The sequence below is a fragment of the Schistosoma mansoni genome, chromosome W (genome assembly GCF_000237925.1).
Source record: "Schistosoma mansoni strain Puerto Rico chromosome W, complete genome".
In the NCBI taxonomy this organism is placed as follows: Eukaryota; Metazoa; Platyhelminthes; class Trematoda; order Strigeidida; family Schistosomatidae; genus Schistosoma; species Schistosoma mansoni.
This window is the reverse complement of record NC_031502.1, coordinates 17,002,604-17,024,449: the sequence shown is the minus strand read 5'-3', so window position 1 is coordinate 17,024,449 and position 21,846 is coordinate 17,002,604. Positions and strand designations below refer to the sequence as shown.

Below are 21,846 nucleotides of genomic sequence, written 5' to 3'. Positions count from 1 at the left end.
ACTGTGAAACTATTCGCTCTAATTTAGACGAGAGTTCTTATAGATTTTAATTTAATATAGAATAAACTGACACCTTTATACCTTTTACCGTAACACTTATTAATGCTTTTTCTACGGTCTAGTTACCTTAGATATGTGGTTTGAATAAAGTATAGGCCTAACATTATATGTTCTTTAGAATTTATGAAGTAAGAGATAAAAGATAAAGTTTTTGTCTTTTCAGCCAAATAATTAACAAAGATTATTTTTGTAGTTCGAAATTAAATACTTAATGTTTTTTGAACATGAATACACTTCGGACGGAATGTTTTAAAAAATCTGGTCAGAAAACCAAAATTTGTAACAGTCTCAATAAATAATAGTGTACCCACCAGTGAATAGTTTTGAGATGGATTTTATAACGTCCAATTGAAAGGTGTCAGCAAGTGAGATAGGTCAAGTCTCGAGTAAGCCAGTTATTTGTTTTTAATACAAAATACAGACTACGGTAAATCTCAAATTCACTGTATGAATAAAATACATACGACTGCAAGCAGTTCATATTATCAGGTAACCAACCAGTTTTTCTCATTTCAATTAAAACTAGTTAAGATGAAGATTAACTAACTTAAGTGTTGGTGGTTGGCGGTTAAAGTATAAAAATTTAACAACGCTCTTCCAAACCAGAGATAATGACAAATATTCATAATATATGACTCCAGTTATAACTTAGATGGGTCAAACAGTCTGACATTTACCGAATAAAAAAATTTTAAATAGCCGATCATTAAATAAGGCTTGTTCCATAAATTTAATTTCCTTAATTTTTGAATCACACAGCTAGAAAACTCTCATCAGGTAAAACAGGAAATAAGAAAGTATACAAATCCAAAGAAGCGGTTAGTTATTAGGATTATTACCGGAGCCATCTAGTCACAGGAGATATAGGTTATACACAGTTCACATTGAAAGGATTATGAATTAAAACAATGAGCCATTAGAGTCGCTTATGTAATATCCGTTATTCCAAAGATAATTTTAACAAGTGACTAAAATCATCCAGAAAACTCTTGAAAACTGTAAGACACTGAATAGTGTTTTTCACCCTATTATGGAATACTATAGTAACCTATATTTAACATTGAAAGTTAGACCATACTTTGGAACTATAATTTTTAGTTAACCACACCACCATGAAGCATATATTCTGTTTTATTGTCTATCGATATGTATTTAACTACAACAACTTAATTGTGATATTTGCACAGAATGATTAAAATTCTACAGCAGTTTACCACTGGTTTGTTATTTTTATTTGACTGAATATTAGAGTCAGCTTAAATGTCATCTTTTTCTACCAGATCGTCTTTACGGAGCTAGTTAATGCAATTATGCCAAAACCAATTTTGCGTTATGAATCGTAACACACTTTTTAATAGTAATGAAGTGTAGATAAAATTATTATGATTGTTTATTTCATTTGCCGTAATTATTTTTGACAATAATATTTGTTCTATGTGGGATCGGCTGACTGGCTTACATTAAGCGAAACAGAACAAGTTTTGTTAAGAAAATTTATTCCTTATTGTAATTGAACAACTTAAAGCAATAACATGTGCAATATATACCTTATGTTTACTAAATTAAAAGGATAACTGATTATCTACTGAGATGTGGAGATGGAATTTACTGGTGTCTGGTACCAAATTTTAGGTTCAAATATAGCTCTTCAATGAATCTCATTTAATTCTTGCGAAACAAAATTTAACCACAGTCAAAAATGCAATCTATTATTCTTTATGGAGTCACAATCACTTACAAAAATGTTAATGTCTTTTATAGCGAACGGTATAATTCAGTTGTTACTCAAAGTAGATATTCTTTCATGATTTTCAGAGTTCGGTTACAGTGATATTTTGTGTATGTTTTGTAGCTTATATCACGAAGAACAGTAACCATACATTTGTCAATTATATTTGAATATAAAGGAATGTACAAACAGCATATCTAGAACATACCGTGTTGTGTCCGAGTCATTAATGAGTTTTTTGAATAGGGTTGAGATTTTTTCCAGTATATGGATATAAATTTACCAGATTTCTTAAAGGAACAGTATGGAAATCCTTATACCGGTAAACAAGATCCTACCATTCATCTAAGGAATACATCATTGATATTCACTTATGATGTATTTGTTACAAATGATCTTCTGTTGTTCAAGTGGGCATTTTAACTTGAGTTTCAAAATGATGATTAATTTTGTTAATCCATTCTAATAAATATTTCATAGTCCGAAGGTATTTCGGAACTCATTAGGATTAACGGTATTCCTACAGTTTCGCCAGTTGAACACTCACATTGAATCTCATAGTACTGTGCTATCATCGTAATTTAGCTCAAGAATTCTTAATACTATACATTTATAATTCTGATGTTGTAGTATAAAACTGTACCATGTTACACGATAAACATGAACCTTTTAAGATAGCCTAATTCTATTCGATTCAATAGTTTATTTCTAGTCAATTCACTAACACATCGGACAATTTGTTAGTCAGACTGATTTAAAGTGTTTAACTAGACATGGATAACCATCATGAATGGCTACCATTGATGGACGTCAAAGTAAAAGAACATACATTCATTTCCTCTTTATTTCAGTGAAACTCTATTTTATAACTCCCTGGTGCATTTTATGTTCATATTTAAATGAATCTTTGTTAACTACAATAGAGATATTATGGAGATCTTTGAATTTTTATTAGTTAACATTACCGGCTGTCGTCTAGGAATAACTGTTTAAACTTATATTTCGATTACTAATTTGCATTGAATGCAAAAATTAAAAGAGCTGTGAACAAAGCAGTAATAGAAAAATGTGAATAAAATGAATTCACTCAATTTCAAGGCCTCTCGTCAGCTACAAACATCCTGAAGTTACAATGGTTAATATTATTATGAAACACAGTTTTACATACCTTAGTCGATGAATTTGAGGTTGGTGTTCGAAACGGGACAGAAAATCATAAGAACTGAGAGAAGACAAAAAATATGATATTAAGATTGATGAGTATTTATATGTTGAAAATGAAGTCAAATTATGAAGGGAGTGATCTCATATACACTAAATGAACGGCAAAATATAAAAGGGTGGTTATTCAATCAAATTAATTAGTTGATGCAAAGTCAACACCACGAACGAATGTCAGTGGGTCGCTCAAAATTATCAATTAAAACAGCTACATAATAGGCAAGTTAAGTCACTATAATTGTTTAACTATGGAAGTAAGGGAGTTGCTGAACTTTCTTTCGGTTTACAAAGGTCAAGTGTTTAATTAAATTTACCCCTGTACTGTGGAGTAAAGCGGAGTCCGTTGATAGTTAATAATTTTGAACAGCTTTGTGCTATCCACCTTAAGCCCACTGTCCATTAGGGTCAATAATTTCACATGCAAATAGTGTACTTCCCTTCGAGCATATTCTCAGTTCCAAATGAACAACTGCCACCAAAAATACAAGTAAATTTATAGATACAATTAAAGATGACTTCAGAAGAGTAAAGATCTATTTCTGATTGATCCAAAAAAAATTTGGTAACATTTACCTAAACTGCTTGGGGTACGTATGGAATTTTCTTAAAGTACTGCTTCAATTCTTTTGTCGTTTATGTCTTCAATCCCATCTCTTTTGAATTCAAGATGAGCGAGTACAGGATTTTTTCATCTCTTGTGAATCTGTAATATTCGGAAATTTTTTTTCCACACTTCTCCGATATGCATGTTTTGGAAGACACTTTCAATGTGTTCTGACGCTTTCAAAATTGTTTTTATTTTAGTAAATATTCATGTAGATGAAATGAACGCTATTTTTTTGCATGAATCTTTTGAATACCACACTCAATTACGCTTAAGTTCAAACTCACCGTCATATAGTGAAAATCACGAAAAAGTACTTTCGCTTCTTTTTCTAGTGCATACATAATATTTATATAATTTAAACAATATTAAATTAAAAATAAAGAGCAAAATGATATTTCACTGCACATTTTAAAAACAATTCTGATTATGAAGTAAAGTTTGGTGAATAACCACCGAAAATCAGGCTGAATTTGAGATTATGTGGTAATATACACACACCAACTCACAGAAAATCAAAACACGAATTCGGAATTATCGAGAATAACATGGTGCTTTAAAGCCCCTGTATCGAATTGAAATAAATAAATTGTTCAACTTCAGTCACTTCTCATATAGCCCAATCCTTATAAAATATTATTTGAAAGGTAAGTGCTTCGGAGTTGACTCCAATGGTTCCCAGAAGCACATCAAGGAATCCATCTAGTAGATAGTGATTAGCGAGTACACGGTTATCAATTAATAAGTTTGTTTTAGGTAAATGTTTTCTTTTTTGGATATTTATTCATGTGCATATATTCGTCGAACTTATTCATTTATGATAGGTTTTTTTTAAAGACTAAAAGTTAATTGTTATTGAGAAATAATTATGATGTTTATCAGGCGTCAGGGCGAAGACTAGAGACAGAGCTCATTGTACTTGATCCATTTTCTTCGCCATGTAAAGAACACTGAGAGAACTACAAAAGACCATTGTAGCACAGATAGATAATATATGAAACTAACAATAAGTAAATATTTATCGGTGTATGTAGGTATGTGTGGTCTGAATTTATTAAAATCTCAAACTTAATCTGTTTAACAATCAATGTCTACCGCACACAACAATGATTTTGGTAATGTGACTGATTCAGCTTTTTCAGATGAATCTAATCTATTTTCATTCATTAAGTGAAAATTAACACCCAATGTGTGTGATACGCATTACAGGGATCGATTAATTAATTTAACCAGCAGTACTATTAATAGTAATAAAGATAATAATGTAAGCAATGACGTGATTGATATGACATTGATCTGTGTTCTTTAAACAATAAAAATGGTCTTTACAAAAGAATACAAAGTGCGTGTAAATCTACCTCAAACTAGTGAATGGTGTCGTAATCTTATATCGAAACACTCTATCATTTAAAATGTTACTATTGAGTACACCACTCATTAAGTGTAAACTTAATGAGTATTGTTAAATGTACTATGATTAGCCTTGTACAACTTGATGTTTGTTTTACGAGAAATTAAGATGCTGAGTTGAATAATGAAATAAGAGAAAGTAAACAAACGAAACAAAGAAGAATTAACTACAGGAAAGAATGAAAAAAGAAAAGAAGTTACAGAAAATCTTTGTAAATTTCATATAAATACCATTGTTTTGTTTGGTTAAAAATTTTTGTTTTATACTGGATTTCATATGCAACCAAGTCCTTTTTGTGTTCAAATTAGTCATTTATCTCAAACAGTGAAGGTAGATGGAAATAGTAGAAAGTGATAAAATGTTAAGAAATTAGTGGCGTTAAAAGGGGATGGTAAAACAAGGCTACTTATTGCAAATCTAAGTAGGATGGTTAAGCTAAAATCTACGAAAAATAGCTATAGCTAATGTTATCTGGTTGGAGACAGCAGTAACCTCGTTATGTCTTAGTTATTTAACAACAATGATAAATTATACAAACACGTACTTGTATTCGTCCAGGCTCATTCAAGTAGTTTGGCACAACAGTAAATTGTCTTTCAATATTCTAGGAAACGATCAGGAACTTCAGGATCGTCATTTGATTTTTGTGATTCATTGCGTTTTTGCGAGCAAAATCAGTTAACGGTCGATATTTCAGATTCATGTCTACATTACTTTATTTACATAAGTAACACAAGCAAATCAGACAATCTTTTAAGAACATCGCTTCAGAGAATAAAACGTTGGTGATTAGTCAGAGGTGTTAGGTATTTTGGTAATAATTAAATTTCACAATCACTTTAATGAGTTATTGTTTTTAGTTCAAGATGAGATTCCACTAGGGGTTAAGTGTAAATTTATATCAGTGATAATGCAGAAAGCTAGGCTCTTAGGTATGGTAATATTAGCAGATATCTTTAACACTCAAGTTGGTAGTTTAGACCGAAGAGAAAGACAATTGGATGGGACTTACAGTGTCCCAGCTTAACAAACAGATAGTGGATACCGATTGTAGCAACTATATATATATAACCATTTGTTTCTGGCAACCATCGACTTGAAACGTAAAAAGAGATATCGCGTGACTTGAGCAACCGCCAAAATCGATCCAGAAATGGACACAGATGAACGTGATACCTATCAGACGATGGAAAACCAAGATGTGGCATCAGTTTATGATGACACTGGGTTTTGTACTGAGCTTCATAGGTAGGTTCAAACTCCCTGGTTAGGGACAGCATGTTCATCGTAACCAGTGATTGAAGATTTAGGCGTCATAAATTAAAATCTTTAGAAAGGGTTCAAGTGGATTCATTCCTAGTCTTCCATTGGGTCCTGAATTTGAAAATTTCCCCATACTTTCCCTATGATTCCATGAAGTTATTTTTTCTTCTCAAATCATGTCATTTACGTCTATCCCATTTTACTACCACTGGTACTGTTAGCAATTTGACTACTCTGGGCTAACCATGACAATCCTATCTCAACTTGAATCGATTCAAATATGTACTAAGTTCTGTGTTGAGTATAACTGACTGACTAGTATTGAAGGTAAATATGATGAAAAAGCTAGGAATGGAAGAGAATACCTATCATAGGGATTAAAAAACCACATACACAAGCGGTAATCTTCAATTTATACACTTAAAAAATCAGCTTTTTATTTAAAGCAATGAGTTACAAATTAACAATCAACCATAAGGAATATATCCACATGAAAGATTTGGTGCTCACTAATCAGTGATTACTTTTTAGCTATATAAATCGATAAATTATTATTGATTTCCTATCCCAATAATCATTATTTGTATATCGATTCAATTGAGTTTATACACAATTTTCTAAGATTATAGTGTTCATGTATTTAATTAGTAAATTTAAACCAGAGTGTTATGTAAATAATGGTCATTAAGAATAAATAAGATTATTTATAGTGTACAGATTAGCAAACTTTTGAAACTGAATTCCCCTTTGAATCGAAATATAGTAGAAACACGTTTTGTATCGTAAGGAATGTCTTTTTCATGAAACCATAATATTTATTTACCAAAATCAACCAACCTATTTTAATAGAGTTCTTGTTTCAGGTTAATATTAGTCAGATGAGTATAGAAGAATTCAAGAATTACTGAATAAATGTTCACTTATTAAATTTTAAGCCATCTGTTATTATTCAGGCATGTTAGTAAAATTTTCAAAAGTGAAGTACATACAATGGATTGAAATACAACATACTCATTATTGAAATGAAAGTCTTGATTTTAACCGGAAGGAATAGAAAGAGCTAACCAAATCTCATTAATTTTTACATTGTTTGTTTAAGTCGTCCTAAATTTCAATGCAAATTAATTCTATTGGTATAACACTGAGGTGAACGGTTAGTTTATGAAGTTCTCATTGTTTTTCTATAAAAAAATCAGTTCAGGAAATGGAAAAATACTAAAAACTCTCCCTTATCAGTTGCCAATGTTTTTCGTTAGCTTGAATGATCAGAACTAATCTCAAATGTACTTAGGATATATGATTCATTAACATGAAATCTATGGTCATATATCGCGTTATCTTAGACCGATTTTATACCAATATCATTATTATTGCCTATTCATCATGAATAACTAGAAATCGAAAATACCAAGTGATGATCATCATTTCATCTAAAATATTGAGAGGTGATAAAACTGATACTCGTTTAAACTAAACGAAATGCGAACAAGCAAACGCTTTGTTTACCTCAAAGAATGATTAAGCAATAATGTATAATGAAAAAGTGAAAATAATATTTGAGTGAGGTAATATTTCCACAAACTCCTTTGATATACTACGCTTTTTTTAGAATAGTCCATTTCTCAATATGGTGATTATGTTTTAATTAAACATCTTGTATATAGTCGATAAAGTTAAGTCTTAGCAAGAATTATTTAACAGGTGAATCCATATAACAGTAATTATAATGGTATCATAAAGATACACTTCGTCATATTGATTATGTGAATAAAATAAGTTTAGTTACTCATTTAAACTCAGTCATTATTCTATTATTCACAGTAAATTGTGAAAGGTATGTGCCCTGAAAAAAACTATCGAATAAACATGTCATTCCCCAAAAACGTTTATATCCGGAAATTGTATTCAGTCAGCTAACAAAATGTTTCTAATGCGTTCACAAATTAAAGCTCAGAAGATGAAATATACATGGAGTAACTTGTGTAGATTATTGGGGGAAATTTCTCGAAGATAAACTCAGATGTTGATTATGCCGAAAGCATTATGTTTATGCAGACAATAGTTATTGCGATTATGACTTTAATGACCGAATTAAATTTGGAAATTCTTTCTTCCACTCAAGTGATCTATTAAGGAAGATAAGCTTATACACAAACACAAAATAGATTTTATTCAAGCAGGGCTGCCTACTGTTGAACGAGAACACCTTCATTCCAGTAAAAAATATTATACTGAGTCGTTTTGCTTGAATTCAAGGACCTTGGTAACCAAATTAGGGTGACTGATCCACAAGTTTTACTTTCTAAATATCTTTCTTACCATGCACGTCCAACGATATCTAAGAAAACAATTAAGTAAATCTGAATTATTTAGATAAATTCTCCGAAATTAACCAATAAATGAAGATTATCAAGATCATTAATCACTTCAGGATAAAAACATCCTTATTTTAAGCATTCGTATCTTGCCATTAGCTTTCGTACACGCCATATTGCAGTAGTTTACAACTGCCATTGTCTAATAACGCGGCATACTATTTTCTTGTGTAGATGATTCCTGATACCTGTTCAAAATAGTAAAACATATCGAATGACTAGTTGATTAATTACTTTCAACTGCAGTGTAAATATTTTATCGAAATAAAGGAAGAGGTTTGGAGTTAGGTAAAGTCATTTGCTAGTAGATCGTCCTCTGACCTAGACGATTTAATTAAAAGATCTTCGATGTTGATGCATACAAAATCATTAGCACCTATGTTAAGAAGTGAATTTCTCATTAATACACAAGCATTAGGTTAGTCGGTTCTAATTATTGCATTTCTAATTGGTTGTAATCGTACGTGTTATTACCTTTATGAGTTCATAAATTTCTGTTAGATGTTTATTTTTAGTTTTTATCCGACCACGTTCTTGATCAAACGTCAACTTGTGAACTGATAAACTGAATCTACATCTCTGTGTTTATTGATTCCGTAGTAATATGAATACCACAGTCCTATAAGTTCCCTGGCATTCTTTGGATCTACTTGATAAGCAATTCTGTCATTTCCCAAATTGAACTAATGTTCGTGGTTGTCTGCATATCATATCTTTTCACTGCTGGTAATTGTTCTTATTTAGGTACATGAAAGGAAACCACCATTTCGTTCAATATAGGGCTTTTTGTGGTTGATTCGATTTACTTTCCCAACATAATTCAACAGAGAAAAAAGATCGATCAGAGATATGGTTGAAGGAAAAAAACAGTTAACAACAGTTCATAAACTCATAAGGGTAATGACACCTACGATCACAACCGGTTGGAAATATGATAACTGAAATGGACTGACCTAATGTTTGCGTAGTAATGTGAAACTAACTTCTTAACTAAGGCGCTAATAATTTTGTTCATATCAGCGTCGAAGGTCTTTTAATTAAGTCATCCAGATCACAGAAGGCTGCACAACAGTTATGTCTCATGAATCATTAGATTGTAATATTTTAACAGATTCACTTTTAGGGAAATAAGGCACTAAAGTAGTATGTAAGATGGATTCGTAAAAGATTTAAATTTGACAACGGAATCCGTCTCTGAGTGACGTGATATGAATAGAAACTGTCTGCAAAGATTAATGGATCATGGTTTGCCAATTATCGGGACAAGGCTTTTGAAGAGAAATTTGTCATCCTGTGAAAATATTTTATTGTTAGGTCTGCTGTTTCGACCAACTTCAGGTATTTAAATTACGTTGATCTGTCATCAGAGATTTCGGAGGCACAAGATTTCTCAGAAACTCTATACTAAATAAAAGACCTCCAACACCTCAATTGCTTTACTGTAAATAGTGATTGGAAATGAGTTTTTATTCTCTGCACAGTAAGCGAAAGAAGAATGGAACAAAAAATCGACTCTCTTTCGGTCTTATTAACTTGTTAGTGTATGCATACTTGACCATGTGGAACTTATGATTGAATAGACTTAGTTTTCTATTAAAAAATCTCGACTACATTTACCAGGAAACTCATGATCATTAATCTTTGGAATTGATTTAGATTGAATTAATGTGTATGCAAATAAATATATTGAGTTGCACTATAAAGTGGATAAACTTCTGCTAACATATACTAGAAATCATACTTTGAAATGATTACATTATTAATGGTCTTGTCACCTGATAACTAAAATCTAAGTGAAAATCACATGCAATACTTTATATATGGTAATTAATAAAGGGTTAGACCGATTGTTAGCAAATTTTCATTGACATCTTGAATTCAGTTAAAGAAATCAGTAGCCTATGGATGATTATACCATTAGAATAAAGGAAACCAACTATTTAGAAAATGTGTTCAGAAAATGGACAAAACGAAAAACACTCTACTAAATGTATACAATGTTATATATACAAAAATATTCAGTCTGTTCTTATGAAAAGTTTCAAGGTCAAGCTGTGACATTCAAGTATATCATTTATATTATGAATACATAATGATCAAATACAACATATATTCAAATAATGCTGAACAGTACATTATTATTTTTAAGGTGGTGAGAAATACTTCTGGAAACCTATAATCGTGAATAAACAAGGTTATTTTTCCGTTTCCTCTTAGCACTAAGTGTCATTGGTTTGGGTATACTTATATACACGTGTATCACAATTAATTGTGAATTCACAAGAACGGAATAAAGTATATAACTATGGTTAGATTTATTTTGCAATTAATTAAATAATCCAGGGTATATTACAGTGATAATTGATTACCATAAACTAGATCGAAACTTTTCTCTGGTTTTTATTAGTTTCGTCCACTGATACTCTGTATTAACCTTCTGGGATCAAACTCTCAACTCAAGAATATTATGTGGTTGTAAAAATAATTTCGCTCTTCTATATTATTGTTTTTTCAACTAAGCAGTTGCCAACGCTCAGAGAATTCATTAATTTAAAGCGCTAAGTTTAACAGCTTATTATTGTTGGAAGTTTAGCGCTTGAACTGACTACTATAACTTTTTTGATTTCCATAAGTTACAACAGTAGATGAAAAAATGAAAATAAACCGCTTGTCGTCACGGAAATAAGGTCAATTTAAGGAGTTCTTTTATCATTGAGACCTACTTTTTGAGAGAAGGAAAATATTACTCTTTCTGATAAAATAAACTTCCTTTATCTGTTATAAGATGGAAGTTTGTATAAGCAGTGATTTTTAAATACTGACCGTGGAAACTAACAAGAAAATAATTTTACTAAATCCTTTAAAAATGAATTAAGTTCGAAAATGAGGGTAGTGATGCTTTCATCAATAATCTAAAAGCATAGTGGGGACTGCGAGATGTTTGAGTTCCACGTTCGACTCCATGAAGAGCTGCGTCATTTCGTCAAAGAGTAGTAATATACTGCTAGTAAACTATTTAGTGCTTCCTGATTCTCTACCGATTCTACAGCTGACATCAGTTCGCGATGTAAATTACTTCAAAATTATGTCAAAAAAGTGCCAACCTGTAAATTAATTTGAACCACCCTTCAATTACTATTAACTCACCTGATAATAAAACTACTTAATAAATATATTAGCGTTTGGTAACTATTTTAAATTGCACAATAGAAAACCAAAATCATAAGAAAGTTTATAACAGTTACTAAGTAATGCTTGGAGTATAGTATATTTGTTAATCAAGTTGAGTCATAAACACATTAACTCAGACTCTTGAGATTATCTTAATACTACGATTTAGTGCACTTTTGAAAAAGATAATGAAGTTTTTATAACAACAATATCGGGTGATTTCAAAGTTACCGACCACAGAAGAATCCATTTTTTATGTTTATTTTCATTTACTCATTACTGCTAGCAATCTAAACAAACTCGAGATAAAGTGGATTATTATTATTTTATTATGATAATCATTTATCACGCAGTTGGTACTGATGAATCAGATAAACTAATTATAAATTTGCGGCACATAATTTGGCTTTGCAAATTTATTTGAACTGATGGTAATTGAAATGAATATTCAACAAATTAGTCATGCTTTTATTCGAAAGATTTGAAATAAATATAATCCCGCTGAGCTAGTATAAATCGTCAAAAAATAAACTGTTGCAAATTGATTCGTTCGATTACTACTTTTTAAAGGGTTTGATCATGTATGGATTCATGAAGTAAAGTTGTTCAAGAGTCTCAAAGTAAAGTGAAATGGTTTTATGGTAATTGCTGATTTCTAGAGCTACTTTAACTGAGTTTAGTTCGTGATAAAAATTTTGTTGACATTAATTAGTGTGAGATTTTCAAAGAAATAAGGGTTGATAATAGTCACTGCACTTGATGGATTACATTGATATGGTTAGTATATAACCTCAAAGATCATATTGTCTCAGAAAAGCAATATCATAAAAAAAATCTATCGTTATATTTTGTACCACTATACTACCTATAAAACTATTGATAATTCCAGGAGAATATGTTTAAGCAAGTCTCAAAATACACACAGAGAATAAATGTTGTAACATCTTTGAGGAGCTAAAGTTGGAAAAAATTTAGTCGACTGTGCAATGGCATTTGAACAAATATCTAATGAACTCCTTCTTACTTCTGTAAATGCTTTTATACAGCATCCCTATTCCCTAAATAGGTCCTATTACAATGATTGAAAGTGAATAAGTCACATCACAAGTGGACAATTTTGATTGATTGGATATAAAAAGAAAATAAAAGTTTTTCACTTTCCCCAATCTATAACCGTATATTTTCAACATTATTGTATTACAGTCAAAGTAACCCTTAATATGCACAACCAGAACATTCATCCGACTATTTTCACCCGTATAAATTTTTATATATTTCAACCGTGAAATATATAGTGGACAATCTATATTCTGGAAATATCTTGAAGGAAAACCTATTATTCCTTTTTGGGTCGAATAATTCATAAAAATAACAGATATAGATGTACATATGTTATGTATTATAAAACCACTTATATTCATACTAAAAATACGTCTGTTCAAATACTTTTCTTTCAGCAAAAGAAATGAAAAGGTATTTATGACTTAGTCCCATTTTCCAGTTACCACAATCGATGTCATAATAATTGATAGGAATTTGAAGTGTTTTTAAATTTTTTCCAAGTAAATATGCATTTGAAAATCTCATCAGTTTGTTTCCGGGGTTCAGAAGTGGATTGTAAAAAAAAACAGTTTTAAGTCGACCAATTACAGCAGATAATCAATTTTAAAAAAAACTGGCTAAAGACCAGTCAACTCCAGCTTAATAAATGTTAGGGTTGCATAATAAAATCGTATAATTATTGATTCCTATAGCTTCTTATTTAATGAATAGTTGTGAGTGGTTAGAAACTTTATTTTTGTTGTTCCTATGTGACCGACCGAATTCTCACACTACCTCTATCGCTAGATTATACATGATCTAATTAACCAATAAACTATGTCGAAATATTCAATAGAACATATGATTCTTTTTTCTAAATACATTTGATGAGTGAGATGAATTTATCAAATTGGCATACAAAACGAGTGATATAAAAGCTTCTGTAAGATAGGCTATGTTTATGATCAAGAAGTCACTGGATAGAATCAGTAATATGTTTTACAGTTCACTTTAGCATCTGACAGATCTTTTTATTTATGAGTTCATAAGTCACTTTCTTATTATTTGTTCACGTATTATTGATCTTCACTCTTATGTATCTAGGATTTTAAGTTTAATCATCAAAGGTGGTTTTTGTTAGTAGACTGCATTTACGGAAAGATGTATAGTGAATAAAATTGAACCGGTTTCCTGGTCCGAATCTTTTTGTTAATCAGTTTGCAACTCAACTTCACCATCGTTATAATTATTGTGATTGTTATTACTGTATTTATCTTTTTTCTGTGAAACAGTTCTCTTTTTATTTTGCTCTCATTTCATGACCTTTCTTATTATCGGATAGAGTGAGCTTAATATGTGTGATCTCAGATGGGGAAGTTTTTGAATCTTATTAATTATGCTGATCTGCAAATCTTCTTTGCATTAATATACCAATTTTCCTAAACACTGTTTGCTCTATTTACACTTCGTCATTGGCTATTCGGACTGTACCGCTTAATCTGGGTGCACATTTTACATTCAATATTAAACGGCTCCTTAAAATTACGCGTAAAGAAAATTCACAAACTTTTAAATCAGATTAAATCGTACCTCTGAATGATGAAAATATAAAGTAGATTCATTACTCTAGACGTTGAAAATATTTTTGAATATTTTATGCACATATTGCAATCAATCTTCATTCAAAGAAATTGAATACATCTTTTGATGATGAATAATAATTATGTTTACTTATAGAAATAGTATGTTTTCAACAAATGTTTTGGTTACAAAATGAAAATATGTTGTCCAATATTATCCTCTCCATTTCATAAATAACAAGTTGAAGAAAAAAAACAACAATAAAACTTTGAGAAATTTAAACTATTTTCAAAATAGTGCAAACGTTAATTAAAAAAGTAACGCACACTTAAAACAAAGTTTTTGAATAAAGGGGGATAGTTCAATCTTAAACTGAACATTTTTTAAATGATAAGATTGTCATGTATGAAGATATTGATTAGTTGATAAGGTAATGGCGTGTGGATAAAAGACAGGTAATTCAAAACAGTAAAATGTGATTTTGTGCAGTGTTTCACTGAAATAAAATTGCCTCTTATCATTTATGTTGCAAGTGAGATTTTCAATCCAAGAAATATGTAACCTAAAAATCTGACTTAACTCTACAGAGGGTATTACTGTAAAATATGTAAGAGAAATACCTAAAGTTATATAAAGCCACAGATAAGTATATCGCTATATTTTTGGAATTTTGTAGAAGTATCCATTAATACAATCGCCTTTATCTCTTGGATTGAGTAGTTTTTAAATCATTTAAAAATTAGGAATAATTTAGAAATATCTCAATGAGTCACACCTTGAAACTGGACAAACCTTAATAAACTCTTTAATTAAATAAACGGAATTTGCTGGTAAACTCAATTATTGTATCATAATAGACTTTCCATAAATAGAAGTTCATTGAATTGATAAATTCATGAGAATATATTTGCGGATACGATTTTCAGCCAGCCAAGATAGCTGCAAAATTTTGATTGAACGCAATATATAAGAATTAAATGTGTATTTAATGAGTAAGTAAATAAATTAACTAGTCGCAACCAATTTATGACCGAGTTTCTTGATCAATTGATCTCAATATCTTGAAACATATAATTTATAGAAAGGAGCATAAAGTAAGAAGTTCCATGTTATGCATTAGAAAACAATAAATTAAATAGTTTAAAAAAATTTACGCTATAGCTTGGTTAAGTCTGGTGAATATACAAACAAAAGCATCATATACAGATGGTAATATACATTTTGTTAACATCAAAAATCATTTTTAAAGCCTTTATTACCGCCAAGAAGTTCAGACACGATTTCTGGACGAAACGTTGGAATTACTGAAATTTCAATTGCTCAGATTATTTCATATACTATTTTACCACATGATGTTTTAAAAATTTATGTGGTAACTATATAATTATGGCTATGCAGACTTCACAAATGTCCATTTATTAACTCTCAAATACTATCTAGAAAAACACATCACTTTTGATTTGTACAACAATTATATAGATACGCTTAACATGATGATCTCACTAATATTATAGTTTATAAATTATTAAATCGTTCTGCTATAATTTGATTGGTCAGTTTTCTACACCAATTACATTAAGAATGATTCTATGAAAACAAAGATGGATCAAGATTCTAACAACTGAGTGAAGGACTATACTTATGAAATTATGATTTTCGAACAATCGATCCTTACAAAATATTCATTTTAATATACTTATGAAAACGTTTTTGACATTCAGGACATTAATTTCGTCTTGAACATGTGTACTGAATAGAGTCGATGTATTCTCATTGAAACTCCACAGTTATAAATTCGAGTTATATTTCCAAAAATATAGCTACTTCTAAGCAATGTAAATCTTCTAGAAACAACAACATATTTGTTTAGGAATTTTATCAAAATGAACCTGTTAACAAAGTTATAATCAATATGTCCTGTGAAAACGGATATGTTCACAAGTCAACTGAAGGTGTAAGATTAATCATCAGAATAAATACAGATAACATGGAGTGAAAGAGGTAGTAATGTAATTACAAAACAAATCGAATATTCAACTGACTATGTGTCTAGGATGATGAGGACTGCGCACGAAACAGTAGTGTATTGAGTGTTAATTACAACCCTCATCAATTTAGAAGACGAGAAATAATAATGACAATAACAATGAATATCAGTATCGGGTTATGGAGATTGTTCAGTTTCATTGACATCATGAACCGATCAATATTAGACCACCATTCAAAATCTTTTAGCACTGGACAGAAATAAGTGAATGATGATTGAACAGTACCTGAATAAGTTATATTTAAGTTGTAAATATACTAAAGAAAAGCTTGTCTGTACGTTAGTTAAAACGTGTAATGGGAAGACTTAAGCTTTATTGATGGAACGCGTATAGTACTTTTATGCATAATGAAATCTACCATGAGTGCTTCAAATTTTTCATAGCTACTAATCACCTTCCCGTCAATATAATACTTATTTTCTAGAAAAGAAAATTCACCTAAACTTATGAATTATTGTATTCAAAGTTATATATGATACAAAAAAGAATGGAACTTAAGTATTAATTATTAAGTGGGATATTTTTTAAAATTTCTTTTCCGATCTCGATCCTTCAGAGAACTAAAACTTATTTGGTACACTAGACTTATAGTAAAACCCATGTTTTTATGTTATTTGCCTTTATTATAAAGGTCTGTCACTTTTACGTGGCTAACAATCTTTTCACCAAAGTTTATTTTTCTATTGTTCTATTCAAACATGTGTAATAATTTCAAAGTTTATTTCATTTTAAATTCGAAATGTTATCACCCTACTAATGCGTGTGCAACTGAAAAAATTGCTAAAACGATTGTGTTTCGCCACTTTGAAAATAAGACGATGGAACTGTGAAGAGGGCTAATTAGACGCAAAAGCATTGCCCATTCATTTTTACGTGTTTCACAGAAACTATGCAGTTTTGTAAGAGGAATTTATGGTGAAATTTCTAAAGAATTTTGAATAAGGACGAAAGTATGGTCTCAACTGTGAAAACAGAATTTTGGTATCCAATGTTCATAAGAAAACGAAAAAATTATTACCAGTTTACGAATTCGCAAACCTATGAATTACATTTGGAGTATTGTACATCAATTATCCAAATAATAATAAAATAAGACAGATAAGAAATCCAATTGTGGTTCGCTGCTCTATTTCTTCAGTACTTAAAATCTGAGAAAAATAGGTTATGTATTAAAGATTATTGATAAAAGAGCTAAAATGCCAATCAGACTAACCTGAAAACGTCTGTATAAACTACTGATACGGATTAAATTCACTCCATGTATATTGACAGATTAATGTCATTATTCACAAAGATAACGATCTTGATTCATCAAACATAGTTCCTACTAAAGGTAAGGTAAATTTCATAGCCAATGCAAATGTCTTTCAGTAAAAAAAGCATATAATCCTGCTAGTCTTTCAATCGTTCTCAATTACGGAGTAAGAAAAGAGCGACTGTCTTTGTCTTGGCTGGTTGCTCCCGGAACAGCTCAACGGTTAAATTCAGTAGTCTTACGCTAAAATGTCTTCGTATAGTGCGGGAACTAATTGCTGCTAAACTCTAGATCATTGAATAAGGTGATCTAAACAAAATCTAATTAATTTTGAAGCACAGAAGCAAAAAAGAAAGCAATGAAATATATTTCAGTATCAAATGTATGTTTTTCAAAGTTGTCACATTCATTTCTTATTTGTAACGTTTATTTCGGGCGAAACATTACTTGAGTGATAAAAATTGTTTTGTTTCTCTGAGTGAAAATTTCACATCTTGTTTATTTTGTACTTTTATTTGGATTGTAAGTGGGATAATTCGTCGATCAAAGTAACCAGTGGTCAAGTTTGTTGTTGTCCTTTTTTCAAGCTATGTAAATACGCCTCCTAGAGTGCTAGTAAATTAGAAATGGGGTTTGATATCAGAGCTTTATATATTTTAATTAATAAAGGCTGAAAGCATAAACTAAAACACTGAACCTTGTTATTGTCAATAAAGATGATCAATATCGTTCTAGAATACTCAAAATGATAAGCAAGCGACAATTTGCGTCATTTCTAAGCAATTATTTCAGACAGCCTATGTTAATGATTATGAGATGAATAACAATTGAAATGAATACAATAACTTGAAAGATTTTCTGGAAACACTGAAACATGTGATTTGAAATACACTATATACAATGTAAATGGTTGAAACCTTTAAGATATAACAGACTATAACATTTGGCAGATAATCTTTGCTCATATATGAAGCCTCAGATCTGTACATTTAATTCGATGTAGTTTCGCCAACGTTCGATATGATTTATTTTCATAGTAGTTTTGGGTCTATTTCAAGTTCCTCATCATTTGATAAGATTTTCTTCAGAAAAATAATCACGATTTCTGAAATATTCATCGAGTATACTAAGAGCAATATACTGATTTTTGGTATCCAATGTTCATAAGAAAAGGAAAAAATTATTACCAGTTTACGAATTCGCAAACCTCGTGTATGCGCTCTACTGAAGAGTCCCGTACAATGATGAACGGACCGTCTAGTTCTTCAAGATTTTCATTGATGATATAACTATTATTATACGATTTACTATTCTTAAGTTATATCCAGTCTATCGATTACTATCTCCTTTATTCAGAGCCACATTTGGCTAAATCTTGTATAAATGTTGTTTCTTATTTTATGGTACGATGTGGTCTGTTTGGTTGGTATATAAACCCAGTATGTTTGAAATAAATGATTCATATTGCAGAGGCTGTTATTGGTGTTCTGGACTTAATAGATAGGGCTAGGCGGGAAGCAGAATCGATAAGGACTGTAGACTACTCGTAGGGGTTTTATGTGTCATTAGTCTGATCGAAATTCACTGCTCTCTAATTGGCGCTATTACCACGTTATACATTAACAGGGCACTCAGGCCACAAGATATAACACTAACATTGATCGGCTTACGATTTCGATTAAATTCAGTAATCTACACTACCTCAAAGGGATAATCACATATATATTAAATAATGTCTCTGAAGTAAGTTGTCAATTTTTCTTTTACTATTTGTTTTTCTACACTTCTGCTGAAAGGTCGCTTGATAGACTTATGGAGAATGTTGATATATTGATTATTTTGCTCTGATATGTAATGAAAATGAAAACGCATAAATTTATCAGGAGTGGCGATTACAACTTAATATCGATCAAATATGTAGTCAAGTCGCAGTACGTTATCTGTTCCTCATTAATCGAAATGATCTTTTTCCATTTGAAAAAATTCACCTTTCATTAACTACAAATTAGTCTTTGTTTGATATCATTCTTGTAATAAATGGTTGTATAATATCCTCAATTCCAACTTCGTCTAGATGAAAGGTCGCGAATACGAAAAAAGGATCTGCCGACCATTTCTCTACGTTATGAGAAGGGTTTTTATGGAGATTTTAGTAATTTTATAGTTTAATTCATGAGTCAATTGAACGTAGACCACCATTGGAAACGTTGAAGCACTGGACGAATGTTTCGTTCATATGTGGTGCTCCAGCTTCAATTGATTCGTGAATTCAATCATAAATTCATTACTCTAACTAGTAGTAACTCTGAAAATGATAATTGTTACCGACGAAAACTTTAATTAAACCAATCAATTCTATTCAAATTTCTTGAAAACAAATTTCTATAGCTACAAACATTAAATGGAAAATTTTCAAAATTAATGGGACATAATGTAATTGGTCTCAACATTTCATACTCAAGGGACGTACACGGAATAATTTTTGTTAATACACCCTGCACCAATTATTTTTATGATTTTATAATGGTTTCTGAAGAACTAATATGCTAATTAATTTAAATCAGGATAATTATTTATGTATTTAATTAAAGTGCAAGGTACACTTGATTCAATTCACCTGTACTTTTATTAAATATTTATAAATACATAAAGGTCAAGTGTATATATACAGACACGACAACATTTTCATTTTTAAAATGTTACTTGTACTTGACATTGTTATAATAAAAGTACTATTGAAACACGGATTTTTTAAGCAAAATAATTTAGTAGATTGAAATTTACTTAGTATTGTTTGTTTGGATCTTCCCATTGGTGTTTTTAGGACTGCAACTGGTCAGTCTCTAATTGGCATATGGGCATACTGTGCGTATTGCCTCGATATAGTCTAAATTCACAATTTAGTAGATTTCCAAATTTTTACGATTTACATTACAACGCTATTATAACTGAACTGCCTTACCAAGTTATCCTCCATAAAAATAATCTTATTGACACATAGGCTTGATGAAAAAGTTGCATAATGAAGATTTTATGATGACCGAATTTACTGAATTACAAAAGCCTAAACACGATTGTACTGACAGTTAACATGTGTTTGCTTACGTTGTACAATAGAAGTTAGTAATGTTGCAAGTTATGGACTGAAATAGGTTAGACGGATATTATTAACAATAAATTAGGTAGATTATGCATTTATTAAGTAGACTATTTATTATTTTAAAATACGATCATTGACTATTTAACCAAACAAACAATTTTACCCAGCTGTTGACATCAAACATAATTTAAGCAGTTTTATCTCATTTTAGGATTTTTGAGTGGTAGGTACTTATGTTACATTTTATTCATAAAAGTTAAAATACCCAAGTTGTGCAACCCTAACAACACTGACTCTTTGTATTACCACGTACGTTAACATTAATATCATATAGCTCTTTGCTATTTAAATCTTGTAATTATAGAATCACAAACCTGTGCCTATAAGTAGTCAGTTGTTTAGTCTAAATCACAGGTACTAAACTAGCTCAGGGAGAACAACGTCACTTAAATAGGTATGAAACAATTTTTAATGTCATTATATCCAGTAATATAGGTGTAAAAGAAAGATGCAGATAATCAAGAATGAGAAACACTGTTGTCAACTTACATTGTCGTTACATTCTTCATTGAGTATTCTGACAAATTACAACTAATGGAGAGTTTTCTCTTGGGCTAAAAAATACCATTATCATTAGGAATCCCATTGGCTGATAGATTAACCTAAATTATTATATATTAGTATTATTCTATGAAATCTTAGTTTGAAATAAAACACTTGTTCGTTATTTTCTAGCTGTCGATGGTTGTTCAGTAAGCTGACATTAAAATTTTTATAAAGATGCACAAATCTTTTTCATGAAGTAATCACAGTTAAAATTACGCTCAAAAAAAGTGTCCATTTATGTTTATGGTATTTTTAAGTAAACGGAATATAAACATTGCAACGTAAAATAAGAAAGGTTAGTTGAACAGAGTTCGATTTTCGACGAATTCATTTTCAAAGTTGTACAATCGTAAATATATATACTTATTTTTCAGGTTGATA

The 21,846-nt window shown here is 30.4% G+C and overlaps 1 protein-coding gene across 1 annotated transcript in view; it reads right to left on the bottom strand.

The window, feature by feature from the left end:
- Positions 1-15,378: 15,378 nt before the first annotated feature.
- The window catches only part of Smp_179030 (hypothetical protein), a gene marked incomplete at both ends in the record, with an annotated part of 10,827 nt that continues 4,359 nt past the window's right edge, over positions 15,379-21,846 (bottom strand). The window contains one exon of the mRNA XM_018788790.1: positions 15,379-15,395. Coding sequence (XP_018654297.1) covers positions 15,379-15,395 — 17 coding nt within the window. The remainder of the gene's footprint in view (positions 15,396-21,846) is intronic.